At 55.8% G+C, this 18,479-nt stretch overlaps 1 protein-coding gene across 1 annotated transcript; it reads right to left on the bottom strand.

Annotated features, from left to right (window-relative positions):
• Window positions 1-971: 971 nt before the first annotated feature.
• Window positions 972-8,489, bottom strand: NR1D1 (nuclear receptor subfamily 1 group D member 1). Its single transcript, XM_035027047.1, has 8 exons — window positions 7,855-8,489; window positions 4,751-5,086; window positions 4,462-4,550; window positions 4,237-4,381; window positions 3,250-3,893; window positions 2,754-2,939; window positions 2,008-2,218; window positions 972-1,318 (listed from the first exon to the last, which is right to left on the bottom strand). The coding sequence occupies exons 1-8, from the start codon at window positions 7,883-7,885 to the stop codon at window positions 1,119-1,121; spliced, it is 1,842 nt and encodes a 613-aa protein (XP_034882938.1). The 5' UTR covers window positions 7,886-8,489; the 3' UTR covers window positions 972-1,118.
• Window positions 8,490-18,479: the final 9,990 nt, after the last annotated feature.

Raw genomic sequence — 18,479 nt, forward strand, 5'->3', positions numbered from 1 at the left:
CCCAGTATTGGCCCGGGGCACTAGGGCAGGTGGGGCGGGGCAGCAGGTGCAGTATTGGTGGGAGGAGGGACTGCTGGGAATGGGCCAGGCCAGGACAAGGGGGTGCCAGAGCCATGACCACTCCCCCGTGCCCACCACCCCGCCTCTCCATCTCAGTATCCCCCCCCATCACTCAGAACACACATACCTCATCCAGCCTCCTCCCTGCTCAGCCTTGGGGAGGGTGGGGGTGGAGGAGCCCCTACCCCTTCCCCTGGTGGCGGGTCTACAGGGCTGGGAGAGGGCAGGGCGTGTGACACAGACACCGTCCATAAGGGGGACAGTAATTCCTGCCCCAGGAACTCCTGGGTGGGGGGAGGGGGCACTTCCCTGGAGGCGCTACTGAATGTATGAGAAGTTGGTGCTGGGGTGGGGGGAGGGGGGTCATGGCCAGAAACAGGGAAGGAGGTAGGTCCCCTTTCCCCAGGGAGGGGGGAGGGGGGCCGGTAGGGGTGACTTGGGGGGCTCCTACTCCTGCCCCACGTTGACAATCAGTATGTCTGTTACGTGCGATTTTTCACCCCGTTGTGTTTTGGGTCAGGATTTTAAAGAAAGATATTTTTATGGTAATTGTTGCTCGTCTATTTTACTATATATTTATGTAATAAATATATGATGAAAATAACCCCCTTGGGCACCCCCCTTAGATTTGTGTGCTGTTTCCCTGTATCCTTCCATCTGCTGGCAGAGTACCCACCCCACCAACTGACCAGATGGAGAGGTGTGCCCCAGGCTTGGCAATATTTCCACCCAGCCCCCCAAACGAGCACACACCACAGAAGCCAGCTCAGCTGTGAACTATTGGATTTGAGACAGGAATAGAACAAATCGGGGGGCTAGAGAATAAGGTGGAGGGAGGGAAGAGTGATTTAAATAGGGGAGGCCGGGAGGGTCAGTGATGGGGGGAGGGAGGCAGTTATTTACAAGAAGGCTCGGGGGGCCAGAGGCTCATCTTGGAATATTTTATAACAATATAAATAAGATTCTGGTTTGCTTTTCCTTTTCGTCTCGTAAAGGAGAGAGAAGTGCAGAGTTCGATTCTGTACAAGGGGGCAGCGGCAGAAGGCCGGCCGGGCGGGTCACTGGGCGTCCACCCGGAAGGACAGCAGCTTCTCGGAATGCATGTTGTTCAGGGTCCGCAGGTCCGGCAGCTTGAGCAGCAGCTTGGTGAAGCGGGAAGTCTCCGAGGGCCGGTTCTTCAGCACCAGAGCCCGAAGAGCCCGCAGCAGCGTCTCCTGGAGCTGCTCCACCGAAGCGGAATTCTCCATGCCCGAGCGGTCTGTGGGGAAGACGACAGCAGTGAGGCAGGCTCCCCGAGCTCCTCTGAGGAGGAACCGGAGGAGGTCTCCGAGGAGGTCCCCGAGGAGGTCCCCGAGGAGGAGGAGGAGGACGCGGCTGCTGCTGGTGCACCCTCTCCCTGACGCCCCTCAGAGGGCCCACGGGGGGAAGGAGGAGGAGGGGAGCGCAACTCCTCCTCCCCGGCCTCTGCCCCGAGAGCAGGAGGTGGCTGAAAGCTGGGAGCGCAGGCTCAGCGGGGCTGGTCACCTCCCAGCCCACAAGGCCACTCTCCTTCCCTGAACAGGCCGAACGCATCCAGGCTCCCTTGCTTTTTGCTCTGTAGTTCCCTCTGCCCGGGATGCCCTTCCCCCTCTCTGCCTGGCAATATCTTACTTGTCCTGTGAGGCCCCACTCAAGTGTCACCTCTTTCCCCAGCTCCCCCAGGCAGAAATAGTTGTCTGTGCTTCCAAAGCCCTTGGTTCATGCTTCTACTGTGACACTGATCTCACTGTTTTATAATTAGGCGGGCATGAGTCTGTCTCCCCAGCTAGACTGTGTCTGAATCATGTCTGTACCCCCAGTGCCCGGTGCAGGGCCTGGCGTAGAGTAGGTGCTCCATAAAAGGTGTGTTGAATTGAACTGCGTCCGCCTCCTCCCCCGGGGTCAGGCTCAGGCGGGAGCTTGACCTACCTGCAGAGACAAGCACCACCGCGGTGAAGAGGCCCAGCTCCTCCTCGGTAAGCGCCAGGGAGTTGAGCTTCTCGCTGAAGTCAAACATGGCATTGAGCAGGTCCCCCATGCCCATGGCTCCGAGTTCCTGCAGGCTGTAGGTGGTGCGGCTCAGGAACATCACTGTCTGGTCCTTCACGTTGAACAGCGATGCAAAGCGCACCATCAACACCTAAGCGGGGGGTGGGGAGGACAGGGACCGTCATCCTCGGGTGGGGTGGGGGGAGCACTTGCCAAATTGACCCTGAACTTTTCCAGAGGGTTTCAGTGGTGCTGCCTTAGATTTCTCAGGAAAGAGTGGGGGTGGTTTCTGAATGGGCAGTGGGGTGGGGGTGGGGGAGAGAGAGAGGGATGGCCAGCAGGCCTGGATCTGAGTCTTAGCTTTGTCACTCCCCGTGACCTTGGGCAAGGTCACAAAAGTTCACCCAACTGAATTTGCTCATGCCTGGAAGGGGGTAGCAATGTGCCCGAAGGTGTTATTTTAAGGTAATGGGATGTGATTAGACCCCAGCTGAGATGACAGGAGACCCAGCCATCCCAAGGCAGGACGGGGAGGGATTCTGCCCCCTCCTCCGGCAGTCAGAGTCTGCCAGAACAGAGATACCGGGGTTCCAAAGCCTTTCAGAGCCCCTGCCTATCCCAGACACCAAGTCTTTCCACTGGATCCTTCTCAAGGTCAAGAGCAGGGAGCACAAAGGGTCACTCACCTCAAAGGTGCCAGCCTTAAGCAACGTGACCTGGTCATGCTGAGAAAGATCACGGAAGCCAGGGATGTGCTTGGCAAACTCTACCACCTCCCGCACAGCGGGTGTGAAGCTCATGGAGAAATCTTCCCAGATCTCTTGCACGGTTCTTCCACTGCGTCCGTGTGGGTACATGTTCATGGGACACGCCTGGAGAAGGAAGGGGTTTGGGGAAGGGAGTATCAACCAGGCTGGCTCAGATGGGTTCCCCCAGCAGGGCTGGACCCCAGCTTCTGCCTGGGTTAGGGGCTGTGGCCCCAGAGGATGGGTCTTTTAGGTACAGTAGTAATCAGGTGCCAGGTGGAGATCAGGGATTCGCAGGCAGAGCCCTTACTGCAGAGCTGAGCATCCTCCCCGGGCAAGAGGATATTCCTGCATTAGCGTCCAGGCACACCCAGCTGCCTTCCGCTAAACCCAGTCTCCCAGGCCCCCTGCCCATCTCACCCCCCAGTGCCCTCACCAGCAGAACGTTCTTGGAGTTGCCCTGCCGTGGACTGTTGGCAGGGGCTTCACCTTCTGGGGCTGGGTACCCGTGGGTGGGGCAGAGACGGTGCCCATTGCTGTTGGGCTGCTGGCAGCTGTGGTGGGCAGGGCCAGGGGGCCAGGCGGGAGGGTAGGAGGAGGAAGCCTGGCGTAAACCATTCAGGGCCTCATTATGATGCTGGGCAGCCATGCCGTTGTTGTCATTGGGGACAGGAGGGCAGCCCTGACTCTCCCAGCAGTGTGGGGTGGTGGCCGGAGGGCTGCCGGACGCATGGTTGGCATTGAAGTTGCCGGGTGAGGTGCCCAGCTTGTCATGGGCATAGGTGAAGATTTCTCGGTGGGCCCGGGCCACCTGGGATATCACATCCTCCACCGTGGGCTCAGGACTCGGGGACCGGGGAGGCGTCAGCTGTTGTGGGAATTGGGAGAAGCCCACCAAGGGTGAGGGGGCCGGAGCGGGAGGTGGTGAGGGGCCCATGGGGCCTGGGGTCGGGTGCTGGGCGGGCGAGGTTTCCAACGGGCACTGGCTGCTCAGCTGGTTGTTGGCCAGGTTCATGGCGCTCTGCATCTCGGCAAGCATCCGCTGCTTCTCTCGTTTGGGGATGCGCCCAAAGCGCACAGCTGTGGCGGGACGAGAGCAGCGTCAGGAAGTTCTCATACACGCTCACGTGCTTCTCTTCCTTCCTCCCTCCTGAAAGGGCAAGGCCCTCAAGGCTCGGGGTTCCACATCAAAACCAGAACCAAGGCCCCGCCCACGGAGGGGGGGTTTCCAAGTAGGGAAGGAGTGAACAGCAGAGAAGTGTGTTCACCCGAGAGGATGAAAGAGGGGCGTCCCCGACGCAAAAGAGCCTCACGGCGGGACGGGTCTCCGTTGGGACATTTTAAGGGGAGGGATGAACTCAGGAACTCTGGGTGGAGGGGGGGGCGTGGGGGGGACGCTTGCGGGGCAACGGTGCCGCCCTACCGTCTCGAGACATGCCCACGGAGAGACACTTCTTGAAGCGACACTGTTGGCAGCGGTTCCGATTGATGCGGACAATGGAGCAATTCTCGTTCTTCAGACACCTTTTGTACTGGATGTTCTGCTGGATGCTCCGACGGAAAAAGCCCTGGAAGGACGGGGGCAGCTAGTGAGCATCTCTGTCCAGGCCAGGCCTGCGCGTCCGCCCTTACCCCCACCCCGCCTCACCTTGCAGCCCTCACAGGCATGCACGCCGTAGTGGAAGCCCGAGGCCACGTCCCCGCACACTTTACACAGGAGCACCATGCCATTCAGCTCTGCGGGAAGAGAGAGGCCGCGGGTGAGCAGGAGGGCCGTCTGAGCAGCCAGAGATGGGCTGGACAGCGGCTGGTGCAACTCTAGGAGAAAGCCCTGAGGCCGGGGAAGGCCCCGCGAATAGAATAACGGTGTCATGGGAACGCCAAGTCCCAACCTAGGCCTGGCCGCCTTTCCCCAGATCAGCTGGAAATTTACGCACTGGTGATGTTGCTGGTGCTCTTGCTGGGGGACACTCGGCTGCTATCTTCCAGGGCCACTTGTAGACCCCCTGGGGGGCTCCCGTTATAGAAGGAGGAGGAGGACGATGATGAGGAAGATGAAGAAGGGGAGCCATCATCGCTTAAGCTGGGTGGAATGCTCCCAAAGGAGCGAGCTGGGTCCTGGGTGAGGGAGCCCGTGGGTGACGGTGGGAAGTAGGCAGGGCAGCCTTGAGTCAGGGACTGGAAGCTGCCATTTGAGCTGTCGCTGTAGAGAGACTCAGGGCTGGTGCGGCTTGGGGAGGAGCCGCTGGAGCCAATGTAGGTGATGACACCACCTGGCAGGAGAACACAAGGGAAGGGGGTGTCAGCCGCCAAATATCTTTGGTCCCAGGGCACCACTATGCTCATCCCCCCCCCGCCACCTTCCTCTCCCAAACACTGCTGGATGCTCAGAAGTTAACCATGTGGAACTCTGAATCTTGGGAGTCCCAGGAAGAGCCGCAGTGAGCAACTCCCCAACATGTACCAGACATGACATGGCCAACCAACACCCCAAGACCCTTTGCAGGGCATATTCAGCTTCTGCCTTGGGTGTGAGGTGCCTCCCTAGAGGCAGGACCTCTGCAGGCATCTCACGTATGTAGCCCCCCCCCCCCCCACCGGCCCCTGCCCCGGACGCCTTCCCTGGGAATATCGCCTGCTGCTAATGATTGAGTTGTCAGAGGCAGACCTGACAATGGGATGAGCCTTTGAGACCCATTCAGAATGCCCAGTTTCCCCTACCCCCCCCCAAAAAAACAGCTGCCAATGTTAACACCAAGCCCATTCCAGGGATGAGACTATGGAGGGCCAGCTAGCCAACGCTGACGAGAGTAGAGGTCTTAACAAGAGTAAGCCAGTCACATTCCCCCAAAACTGGAAGACATATTCTCCCAAGATACTGAAGGTACTGAACCTGCCCAGGCTGGTTCCCCTGGCCTCCAAGAGGAAGAGTCAGAGCGGATTCTCCCTCCGAGTCCAGGAAAGACTTAGCAGTGCACATTGCGGGAGGTGGACATGAAAAAAAAATTGTCCAGCCTAAGGCTTTGGAAATTCCCTTCTAGATCTCTCAGCCTGGTGACAATGACCTTGGCTCTCCAGCCATTTAGGGACTTCGGCCCTCTGGTTACATTGCCAACCAGGTGGCTGTGTTCCCGTGGTATTAGGAGGAGAAAAGGTGACCTGCCTGCCACACCTTTGCCAGGCACCTAGCTTGGCCTGCCACAGGCGGGGTGGGAGAAGGGAGGATCCTAGGACACGTGTGAGCCGACACAAGCCATGTCACCGTGTATCCAGAGGCACATGTCTTGCTCACCCACTGACACACACAGAGCTGGGCAGGGCAACCTTAAAATAGCTCAAGGTTGGTCAGGGTGAACCCAGTTCCCAGTAAAATAGTTGCACAACAGATCAGCTCCTACAGTTTCAGGGTTCAGGTGGGAGGGGAAATGGGATATTATTTGGTGGTAAATGAACCTGACCTAATTCACCCATCCCCCAAAAGGGAGTAAGACCTTCATCCAAAGATAATCCGAACCTGGAAGTGAGGGGCATGCCCCAAAGAGTCTAGTTCTAGATTTAGATCTATCACAACCAACTTGATTTGTGACCTAGAGGAAATTAACTCCCCTCCCTGGGTCTCAGTTTTCCTTTCTGTAAAGAGAAAAAAAGGAAAAAAAGGTGAAAGCTTCAGTTACGATTCTGGGATGTAGCTGTTCTGGGGAAGTCCTTCGTGACAAACTGCTGCTTGCTTGGTGGGGGTGGGGAGTAAGACAGTGTGTTTGCAGGACTAAGGAAAGAGATGCTCCAGGAACAGCAAGAATTTGGAACGCGGCGAAACGGAGTCTAAAGGCAATAAAGTGAAGTAGGTGCAAACAGAATAAAAAGGAAAAGAACGAGGAGAAGGGTGGCTAGATGTGAGGTACCATTGAGGAGTGTAAACATGAGGCCACGAGAGGTCACGGATGGCTCCATCTTACTCTGCTTCGGTGATGGGGAGAAAGGGGGCCCCAGGCAGGCGGACAGGAAAAGGAGGCAGGCGGGGGCGGTGAGTCAGCCCAGCTTCACCCAGATCTTGGCGGGGCGGGGCGGGAGCCGGGCCCTCAGCCGGCCTCACGTCCCCACTCCACGTGTGCCTCCTGCACGTGGCTCCCCAACGAGGAACCCCGGAACTCGGGGCCCCGCCCTCTCCCCTTCCCGTCAATCGGGAGCAGCAGCCCCGCCCCCGTCCCGCCCCTCCCGGGCCTCCGGGTCCTGGGCTGGGCCCCAAACGCCAGCCGGGCCGGGGCAACTGAGGGGAGGAGAGAAGGGAACACGCGTTGCCGGGGCGACCCGGGGGGGCGGAGCTCATTATGTAACGGGGCCGGAAGGCAACGACCAATGGGGTGGCGGCCACGGCTTCTGCTGAATGAAAACAAACGCAGCACGTGGGCCCGACTCCGCAGCCATGTGAGCCCTCCGGGCCTCCCGGTCGCTGTGGGTGTCCTCCCTGGGGCAGGGCACCACTCTGCTGGCGCCTCAAGTGCCGCTCCCTACTGTCACTGAGGATTCCCCAGTGAGATCCGACCCATTCCCCCCAGTCCCTCCCGCCTGGAGCCCCTATCGCCCCACTGCTTCTCGGGTTCCCTTGAGCTTGCAGGAACTAGGGGAGGAGGAGGAGAGGAAGGAGAGGGGTCCTCTTTCCGAGAAAGCCAGGCATGCCACAGCTGCAGCGAGGGGGGAGGGGGAGGTAGGGGCGTTTGGGGCTCTGCTCCAAAGCTCCCAGTCCCTCAAAACTGTGCATCTTACCACACGTACCCGCTCTCCATTACCTCCTGCCCGGGATCCGAGTCTTTCGGGCTAAAAGGAGCTTTGGGACTCTGAGAGGTGGTGGTGGGGCGCCTCCGGGCGCATTCCCAGGACGAACAACTCGCTCTTGAAATCCCAGCCTATGGTCCCCATTATGCTAGCAAATCCCCGGGCCAAGGGAGTCCCCAGTCCCTTACAAAGTTCCTCTTGTTCTAAGGCATATATGGAAGTGAGGAGACAGTGACAAAGAATGATGATAGTAAAGGAACCCCGGTACCTGTGTTATTGTTGGAGTCCAGGGTCGTCATGTCTTCACCGGCTGAGAGCGGTCATTCAAACTGGACCTTGACACAAACTGGAGGTTGCAAATGCCGCTGTCGCCCCCTGGGCAGTGACTGAGGGCGGGGAATGGACCCCGCGGATCACAAGCAGGATCCGAGGCACCCTGCAGCAAGGTCTCAGGGTGGCCGGACTGCAGCCCTGCAGAAGGGTAGGACGCAGAGGCAACGGAGGTCTGCTTTGCATGGGAAGAGCAGAGTGTGGGGGAGGGGGGAAATCAGCCTGCTGTAGTTCTGGCTGGAAGGTAACAAGGAGGGTCGGGTCTCTGCAGTGCACGGGGTGCCACTGCCTGACGGCTTCACAGCGCTGCAGGGTAGCGAATCTGGAGCTCCCGGTGCAAAAGTCCCAGAGGGAGAGAGGATGCAGTCAGGAAGTAAGTAGGTGATGGGGAGAAAGGGGGCACCCAGGCGCAAAGAAGCGAGACGTGTGCCCTGCTACGTTCCCTCGGCAGCAATATTTCACTCTGCCAATCTCAGCCGCCTTTTGCCCCAGCCTTTTTCCCTGGGACAGAGGGCTCTGCGCAGGCGCCAGCAACCCAGGGTTCCCGGGCCGCACGCGGCACTGGAGCAGGTACCATGTGATCCCAGGGAGCGCCTCGTGCCCCAGTGACACACTTTTCCAGCAGCAGGCACGTTGAGCTCCGTGCGCCTGCGTAACGCTAAGCCTGTCGGGATTTGTAGTCCACTGGCAAAGTGGGCGGACTGCGTTTATCTCCCCCTTTCTGCCTTGCAAAAGCCGTTGCTGGGGCCGGGGAGGAGCTAAGAGCCGAATGGGGTGGGGTGCACTGAAAAGTCAGGGTGGCGTGTTTGGAAAGCCTGTATGGCAGAGGCATGTGAATTCCTGGGGAGGGACTGGCCAGCTTGGCTGCTCCCTGGGAGATCAAAGCTAACAGGCTCTTTCTGCAAACCTTGCAAACGTGAGGGCTTCACGTGATTGCAGGACTGACCTCGCCTTGAGGTTCCTGGTGACACAGGGAGAGATGACAAGTAGCGGGGGGGGGGGGGGAGATATCCCCAGAGTAAGGAACTTAAGCTGAGTTTCTGCTGTAGGGCCAAGTCCTGAGACCAAAAGGAAATGTGACCCCTTTTTCCTTCTAGTCTCCTTAGGGAGAACACCCCTAGGGAAAGGAGTTGTTGCCATGGGGGTGACGTTGTCCCTAGGGACTCCCTGTTTGCTTGTATGACACCACCCCACTCATTTGAGGTGACTTTGGGGTGAGTCATTTCCCTTTGTCTGGGAAATAAAAAAGACCAGGGAGGGGAACTTCATGGTGAAAGTGCTTTGAGGTCGTAAAGTAATGGGGCCAAAGGTGAGGCAGGGGTCTGGGGGCAGAGTGACACCCCATCCCCCCACCACCAATGCTTGAGTGCAGCATGTAGATCCCACAGAAGGGAACTCAGAAGGGAACTTGAAGATCACCTTAACCCCTGCCCCCTTTCCTCGGTAAGAAGAAAATGAGGCCTAGAAGAAGTGGGTGGCCCAAGGTCAGACATTCATTCCTAGTTCCCTCCGCCCACCCTAAACAGCAGGGAGATGGGCGGACATGCAAGGGAAACACTGACCAGGGGTTAGAAACAGCCAGCATCTCCCTTCAGAGCAGCAATTATCCCACTGGTGGAAATGGGTCTCTCCTGCTCGAGGACTTGGGACTGTGGGGAGAGATGGGGCCTCTTCTTCAAGCAGCCAAGTGAGCCTGAGCCACCTGCTGCTTCCTGCTAATTCCTCCTTGTCCCAGCGCTTCTAGGGAGGTTTTTGTTTTTGTTTTTGTTTCCCTGCACAGGAAGCCCTTCCCCACTTGTTCACAGACAGCTCCTGGGGCAGCACTGAGGGATGCCTGGAAACATGACAGTCACCAGAGAGGTGGAAAAAAGGAGGAGTGTGGGCACCAAGGAAGGAGGAACCTGGGTGGTGAGGACGCGTGCGAACCAAGAGAGGACAGTGAGGTTGACTGAGAGGAGGTGACTGAGTAGCTGGCTTGACCACTGACCCTCTGACTCCCAGGAGATGTGCTCCCTCAAATGGGCTCCTTAGAATAGTCTGGACTTCAGCTTTATGCCCCCGCCCCCAAGGAAAAGTGGGAGAGAGAAGACAGTGGGCTCTTCCCTGGCCTGTCCTGGGCCTCTGGCCCAGGGCTGGGAAGCTGTAGCCCAGCGAGCCTGGGAGGGCCTGGGAGGGGCTAGGACAAACAAGGAAAGAGGCTTTTCAGGAAAAACTTGGTTCTGACCTCAGCCTTCTCCCCTCCCCCTCCTGCTGGGCTCTGGAGGGAATGCTGGGAGGTGAGCTGCTGTGTCCAGTACTGCATGCTCTCTGTGCTCTTCCTGGCTCTTCCTCATGGCCAGGGCCAGAGCTCAGGTATCTGCCAAGGCTGGATTCAAGATCAGGGCCCTTGGCGTGACCTCTAGTGCCCTACCAGCCCCAGCACCCGCACCAGCACACTCCCCTTAGTTGTCCTGGACCCTCCCTGAGGCCCACAGCTCTGTTCATTGCTCATGATTCTGTCCACCCCCTGTTCTACTTGTTGCTCTTTTTCCCTATAGGGAAAGGGCCAAGGGTCAAGAATCTCTCCCTGAGTTTGCAGCCAGGGAGAGGGAAGAGGAAGCAAAGGCAGGGAGAGCTGAAATTCAGTCAGCCTAACTCTTGGCAAGGAGCTGGGTTGTTTTGCAGTCTGAGTGAGGTATGAAGGCGGAGGCTGGGAGGGAGGAAGCAAAGGGGAGGGGGTTACCTCTGCTCCCTCCTTCCCCTGCAGCACTTCTTATAGGGCACCCCTCCTTTTTTTTTCCCTGACAAAGAAGTAACTTTGGGATCTTTCTTCTACAATTGGAGGGAAGGATATAGAAGAATGAAGAGGCAGGACTCTTTCTTGGCTCCAGAAGCTTCTAGTCTATCCACCCCATTCCTTCTACTACCAGCAGCTACTGGCAGAAGGACAGAGACCTATGGGACCCAGAGCCACCAAAGGGAGGGGGAAAAGGCTGAGTAGTCTGGCCTTTGGGGACCTGGACTGGAATCTAGCTTTGGCCTCTCTTTGACCTCAACCTTGACCTTAAGACAACAGGTGCAATTCAACAGACTCCCACCTCTCCTGACAGCTGGACATTCCAGTTCACTTCTACACACACACACACACACCCCGTTCCTCCGATAGCCAAATTCAGCCCAAGAAGGAACTGGACTCTTAATAAACAGTGCTCAGCTTAGAACCATGTGGAATGGATGCATATCCAAGACCTGGCACAGCAAGGCACAGCCCAGGCTCCATGTTGCACACACTTCTTTCTACTCAGATTCCTCAGAGTCTGAGGACTGACCTCCCTATTGTGGGACAGGGTTGGATCATGTGTGTTTCCACATATGTCTTTAAATTCTCCTGGATTTCTTTGGACAGCACAGTTAAAGCAGGGGAAGGAAAGGGATCAAGAGCTCTAAATTCTAGTCAGAGTATGCATATGATCGTAAGAGTGAGAGACTGAGTGTGTGAGTGTGTGTAAAAGGTATGAGTGTGCACAGATGTGTGTGTTTGATCCAGGATCTAAGCTCCTTGCCAGTGTGTTGTTCTGGGTAACAGGGCAACGCCCTGGGCAAATCCTGCGTGGCCTAAATCTTGGGCTGACTGCTTGACTGACTGACTGACTGACTGACTGACTGACTGACTGAGGGTGGGTCCTTGCTGGAAACCAGGTCAGGCTTCAGTAGGTGCCTTCTCTTCCCCCTCCTTTCTCACCAAGCAAATCATTGCCCAGGGGACTAACCTCCCTGCCCAGGTGATGCAAACCTGGGTCAGAAACCCTGGGGATGCTCCAGAATCAGGGAAGTAGCCCTGTGCCTGGGAGAGATTCATGCCTTGCCCTCCTAGATTCTTCTCCTATTCTCGAAAGGGCCAGCTGGCTTTCCTTCACCCACCCAAAGCGTTGATGTCTTGGGGGAGAATTTCAAGAACATACCACAGGAGGGCCCAAGTCTGAGCTGATTTGTTCTTTTGGAGCTGGAGAAAGAGAGGGTGGGGCGCCTGGGTGGCTCAGTCGGTTAAGCGACTGCCTTCGGCTCAGGTCATGATCCTGGAGTCCCAGGATCGAGTCCCGCATCGGGCTCCCTGTTCAGCAGGGAGTCTGCTTCTCCCTCTGACCCTCCTCCCTCTCATGCTCTCTGTCTCTCATTCTCTCTCTCTCAAATAAATAAATAAAATCTTAAAAAAAAAAAAAAAAAAAAAAAGAAAGAGAGGGTGAAGCATGGTCTAGGGCTGAGTTCCACAGACGTGTTTTTGCCTCAGATTCTATTCCTACCTCACTACTCCTTTCTCCAAAGAAAGGAAATAATACGCATGTATTAAGTACCAACTGTATGCCAGGCTCTGGGCTAAGTGGTTTACATATATTATCTAATTTAATATCCATAACACTATGCTGCAGGTCTCATTCTTCTTCCAGAGATAGGGAACCTGAGACTTTGAGATGTTTGTTAGCTTGCCCGGGATGCGGCAGAGGCTGGGCGGTTTGCCTTGAAGCTCTCCTTGAAGTGAGGCCCTGAAGATTGAGAAGACATCGCATCAAAAAGTGGTGGAGTCAGTGGAGATTTTGGAGGGGCTAAAGCTCCCCCAGCTACCTCTTGGGACTACCACTGTCAACGTCACAGTGAAAACAGGAGTGCTGGGAATCCGACCCCAGGTCTGAGGGTACAGCTGTTTCCACTAGCAAGACTGTCCATCTTGGAGAAAATGATCACTTCGACTGAAACACCAAAACCTCTGAGCGGCCATCTCGTCCTGGTGTTTCCTAAGCAATAATGCTGCTTGGAAGGGTGGCGCGTCAACAAGAAGAGAGAAGCCTAAAGCACCCCTACCCCTGTCCCCACAGGTACCTCACCTTGCCAGGCCCACATTTCCTCTTCCTTATCCTCTCCCCTATCTCCCTCCCACATTCCCCTTGTGCGGTTGTAAAGGGAGCCGGGGGCCAGGAGAGGGTGCAAGAAACACATAGCAAACTCATGTCCACAGAGACCCCTCCAGAGGTGGCAGCAGGCATCTGAACCCTCTTCTCCCCCTCTGACTTTGGGATCCACAGCTGGTGACAAGGGGAGGGGGCAGGTAGGTCAGGGCCCTTTAAAGCACCATGGTGCTTCCTTGAGGAGATGTATTAACGGAGTGGTTCCTATGACTTCACATGGTGACAGATGGTAGCTAGGCTTATTGTGGTGAGCGTTTTGTAAGGTATGTAAATGTTGAATCACTATGTTGTAAAAAATAATAATAATAAATAAAATAAAAATGTTTAATTAAAAAAATGAAAAAGAACGGATTCGTTCAATGAGAGTAGGGAGGGCCCCTAAAGTTATGTATGAAGCCCTAAGGAAACAACATCTTACCTCCCCCATGTATCTGCTTGAGCAATGTGCACCTCTAAGTACAGCCCTTCTAAAGCCATCCACCATCCTAGGCCAACGCTTCTTCAGCAGATGCTTTGGGGAACCAGAAAGAGGTCCCCCTTTTAGAGGCCAGGATCCCACTCACATCACAGGATCCAGGAGGTACATGGACTGTCCTTAGCAGTGGAAGACTAAGTCTCAGATCACCCTCTTTCTGGCATGGGGTTCCTCCCCCGGGGTTGGGGGGTGCTGGCATCCAGCACATGCTATGCCAAGGCCATCCTGTCCAACCTTTGCTATGCTGCTGCTGGAGCCTACTGGTGGTTTTGTCTTCTAGGCCTGGCAAAGGCCCGTTGTCTGTCCTTGAGCCTCTGTAGGACTGAGATGCAGGGGAGTGTGTGTGGGGAGTGAAGGGGTACCTGCGGTGCCTGCCTCTGTTTCCACCTCTTACCACAAGCTCTAGGTCGAACCCTCTCCTTATCCCCATTCCTTGGGCCTCTGCAGATCTCCTCGTAGTTGCCTGGGGGAGGCCAGAGGCTCATGACAGTCCTCGTGAGCAGGACGGACCTCGGAGGAACCATGGCCTGGGCAGACATCAGGGGCCCTGTGTGTCGCTTCTGGGAGGCTTACATAAACACTGGCTGGGATGGGGAGGGAAAGGAGGGGTGCAATGGGCTGCCCAGGAAAAAAAGCATCCCCCGCCCCTCCAAGCTCAGCCTGCATGGAAAGAAGGAAAGAAGCTCATTTTTCCCTCCTCCCATCCCTCTCCCCTGGTCTGCAGCTGTGAGTTGGGCCGGAAACACTGCAGTATCTTGGGGGAGGGGGGGCAGGAGAAGGAGAGAGAAAGACAGGATGCGACTTTGACTTCGCAAATTTGGGATCCCCCCCTTCTTCTAAATTGGGGGGGTAAAGGGGGGAGAAGCAATTTGCCAAAGAGATTTTCAATGCCACAGGAAGGAGCTTTGGCTCATTAGAATGCACAGTTTGCACCCTGAAAAAAAAAAATCTGTGCTGGTTGCAAAAATGCAGACGTGTGTAGGGGCCCAGCAGAGATTAAAAAAAAAAAAAAAGCGCTAGCTCTGCAATGCAGGATCTGGGAAGTTTTGGTGCGATGAGGAAATGTGGGTCGTGCTCGTTTCTTTTGCTTGTTCCTGCTAACCTACTGTCCGCCTGACTCCAGCACGGTCTCACATCCCAGCAAGTGGCACTGCTGCTCAGAAACGGGGTCAGGGGCGGGGGGTGGGGGTTGGGGAGGTGGCCTGAGCAGAGGGCTGCAGTGGGGGTCTGGGGTTAGAGTGCTGAGAGACGGACTCCATGGGTCCAGGAGGGCCAGGTGGATGGGAGGGGACACTTCCATGAGGGATGGAGGCTGAGCTTGCCTTTCACACTAGCGTTTGTTCTCCAGCTGGACCGGGGATAGTGTGAAGTTCCTCCAGATCCCCCCACCCCCCCACCCCACCCTCAGCCCCTCCCTATCCCCAACTGGCAGAGGGACTTTCCTTTTCCTGTCCCACAGACCACTGCTGCAAGAAACAACCCTGGCTTCTTGTCCCTGACCCCACAAATCCCTGAACTCTCCTTGTTCTAATCCCGGAATGGGCATTTGCTGCGTCTCTGTGTGGCATCCTCCTTCCTAGAAAGAGGGGGCCAGGCAGCCTGCTTTGGGGAGCCCAGGCTGCAGGGAAACCAAGTCTTGGCTCCGGGCTGACGTTGACACATCAACTCCAGTCCAGGGCTAGGGGCAGCCATCCTGTGCTCTTGGCTTGGGAAGGCCTTTGTTCATATGGGGCCTAGGGCTCTGGGCCTATAAACGCCACTGGGTTGCCTGGGAGGAGACTATGCCCGGGAAAACCATGTTTCTTTCCTGCGTATTTGCTCCCCCAGTGGTTCAGGAGAGACAAAGGAGACAGAAGCAGGATAAAGAGCCTGGGGATAGGGAGAAGGGAGCCTAGTGCCCTTTTGCTCCTTCCCCATCTTTCCTCCTGTTTCTCTGGCCCAGGGAGGCCGGCCGAGCGTGTTTGTGCCGGGCCGTGGCTCACGCGGGCTGCCCGGGGTCACATGGCCTGGGCATGTGCAGCCTGCTCCATTTCTACCACAACAACTCGCTCATAAACAGCCCGGCTGCTGCGGCGGTGGCGGAGACATGTGCAAGCGAGGGGGTGGGGCACGTGGCCCTGCCCGAGCCAAGGGAAGGCTCTCCGCTCCGCACTGCCTCTCCCCTCCCCACGCTGGCGCTGCCTCGCCACAGGAAATTCCTAGTGCTCCTTTGCTGTTGCTGCAAAACATGTTTTTGGGAAGTGACTTTCAACAAGGATGGAGTCCATGGGCTGTTTTAAATGACATAGAAGAGATTATCAGTCCTTCCCCGACTTCTGCGGCCCTTGCCCTATCTTAGATCCCTATCCACGTTGGGGTGGAGGGCTGAGCAGGGGTCATGTTTCCAATTGTCACCTGTTTCTTCCCCTTAAACTATGTAATATTGGAACCAATCGGGTCCCCATGGCGAGCATTAGGGTAAGGGGCTGTGCTTCCCTAACACCGTGGTTCTCGGGATGCGCTGGTGGCCCCAGGATTAGGAGCGGGGTCAGCATCACCTGGGCACCTGTTAGACAAACTGTCAGGTCCCAGCCCAGGCCTGCTGAATCAGAAACTCTGGCAGTAGAGCCCAGCCCTGCAGGGGATTCAGATGCATGCTGAGGTGAGCATGCTGCTCTGAGGTGTTGTTCCCTAGCAATCAGTCCTGCAGGGTCTAGCCCAAGATCTGGGGAATGCCCCCCTTCCCCTTTTGTGCTTTTTCAGCTAGGTTTAGCCAGAGAGCACAACCAGATTCGGTTTGACTCAGTGTAAAAAGCATTTATCAAGTGACTACTGTGTGCAAGGATTCTGGAAATGAGAGCAGACAAGTAGTGGGAGGATGAGTGACTGAGATCTGAAAAGGGAGAGGAAGGTACTGGGGAAGAATAAAGGAAGTGAAGGCTAGGGTCATAATTATTTATCCTTTCTTCATCTTACCTACTTTTCATCCTGTAACTGAGACTCCTATTAGAACAGTTGATTGTGGGGGCACCTGGGTGGCTCAGTCGTTAAGCGTCTGCCTTCGGCTCAGGTCGTGATCCCGGGGCCCTGGGATCGAGCCCCACATTGGGCTCTCTGCTCCTTGGGAAGCCTGCTTCTTCCTCTCCCACTCCCCCTCCTTGTGTTCCCTCTCTCGCTGTGTCTCTCACTGTCAAATAAATAAAATCTTAAAAAAAAAAAAAAAGAACAGTTGATTGTGGGGGTGCCTGAGTGGCTCAGTCGGTTAAGCATCTGCCTTCAGCTCAGGTCATGATCCCAGGGATGGAGCCCTGCATTGGGCTCTCTGTTCAGCGGGCAGCCTGCTTCTCCCTCTCCTCCTGGCTTGTGCTCTCTCTCATTATGTCTGTCTCTCTCTCTCAAAAAAAAAAAAAAAAAAATCTTAAAAAACCCCCCAAACCAACCAGTTGATTGTGGCTTAAATTGTTTTGAGGCTGGAGGTAAAAACTGGTCCCTTGTCTATTTTTCCTGACCATGGGAACCCCAAGCTAGTTAGAGCCATAGGTCCCTGACTCCCCATGCATAACTAAGAGAATATGAACACCATGCACATAAGTGCACACATGCACACACCCTCCTTGGGATCTCAGAGACAGGGGTGGGGAGAGCCAAGAAAAGGAATGTGGTCCCAGAGGGTTGGAAGTACCCCAGGCAAAATGACTTTAACAGATAACAAGCAGGAAAAGTCTTTCAATGGGGGAGGGTGGGGACAACTCTGGCCTACTCTAGCTTCCTGAGCCCCAGAAACTGTGACCAGAGGAAGCAGAGGGTCTCTAAGGCAAATCACAAAGGCTCCTGAGAATGAAACCTGAGCCTGGAAAGCAAAGTGACTGGGGGAATGGACATCAGATCAGAAGGGTTCCTTCCACAGGCAAACAGAGCAAGGGTAAGGCATGGGGGGGGGGGGGGGGGCGGGCAGAGATGAGACCCATGCTCAGCCCCTCTCCTCTGGCCTTTTCTTTTCCATCACACATAGCCTCTCAGGAGCAAAGATCCCATTACTGTCTCAAGTGTGACCAGTTGATTCCTGGCCTCTCCCTGCTTCATTTTTTTTTTAGAAATATGCTTTCTTCTGGTTCTCACAGAGCCCTTTCTCTCACTTCTCTCTGCAAGGGTTCCTCTCTGTGCCTGAAAGGCTCTGGACTCAAGGAGCAGACAGCCCTGCAGGCTCAGCTGCATTGACCTACATCGGCTCTCCCCTAGGCCCTGGGTGTGGGGGCTGAGGTTTCAAGATAGGAACTTGGGAATCTGGCACAGGTCTGCAGATGACGTCAGGGAGAGAGGCTGCAAAAGTGGCACGGAGGGACCACAGGCAGGGGGTACTGCAGGACTGAGTTGTCACTTTGTCATTTGTGGACAATATCACAAGCTAGTCCAAACCTCAAATACACAAACATTTCTGAGCAGTGACCCCTCGGATGGGAGCCAGAAGTCTCTGTCAGGCCTGGTCTCTAGGCACTAGATTTGGAAGTGGTTTCTGCCTGCTCCCCATTCTTGCTGAACCCACCCCAGTCTGCAGGGACTGGAAAGATTTCCTTGGCTTGATGTGGGCCGGTGAGTTCAGATTTCGACTGATTTATTTCAGGGATATGAAGGCTGAGTAGAGGTGGTCAGATATGCAGAAATCCACTCCCAAGCTTTACTATATAGAGATGCATGTACTTCCTTAGATCTGAGGTTTTGAGAAGGATCCAGAAGAAGCCCTACAACCGAATTACCATTTACAAACCCCTTACCTCAGGACCCTGGCAACTGGACCTCTCCTTCCAGCTACAGGCTTCTGCAACAGGAAGGCAGGCTCTGAAAGGGGTGTTTTCCCTCTCTCTCACTACAAGCCACAGTATTTAGGATGCCCACTGCCTCCAGATTGTGGATGTTTTGCCCTGGCAAGGAAATGCTATTGTAGGGGGAGGAAATTAGGTGGTGGTGACAGAGAATGATAGATGAGCCTTTTACTTAAGGGAGAGAGAGCGCGCGCGCGCTCATGAGGGGGAGAGCACGCAGGCAGTGCAGGGCTGGATGGCTCTCCTCTCCAAAGGGCTTCCCCTCCGCCAAGCCCCACCCCCAAAGCCCAGGAAGTCCACAGCCTGGCACCCAGCCAGGGTGAGAACATTCCTCAGGACTCTGACAGGC

The sequence above is a fragment of the Mirounga leonina genome, unplaced genomic scaffold (assembly GCF_011800145.1).
Source record: "Mirounga leonina isolate KUSES-001 unplaced genomic scaffold, KU_Mleo_1.0 Mir_200, whole genome shotgun sequence".
Lineage (NCBI taxonomy): Eukaryota > Metazoa > Chordata > Mammalia > Carnivora > Phocidae > Mirounga > Mirounga leonina.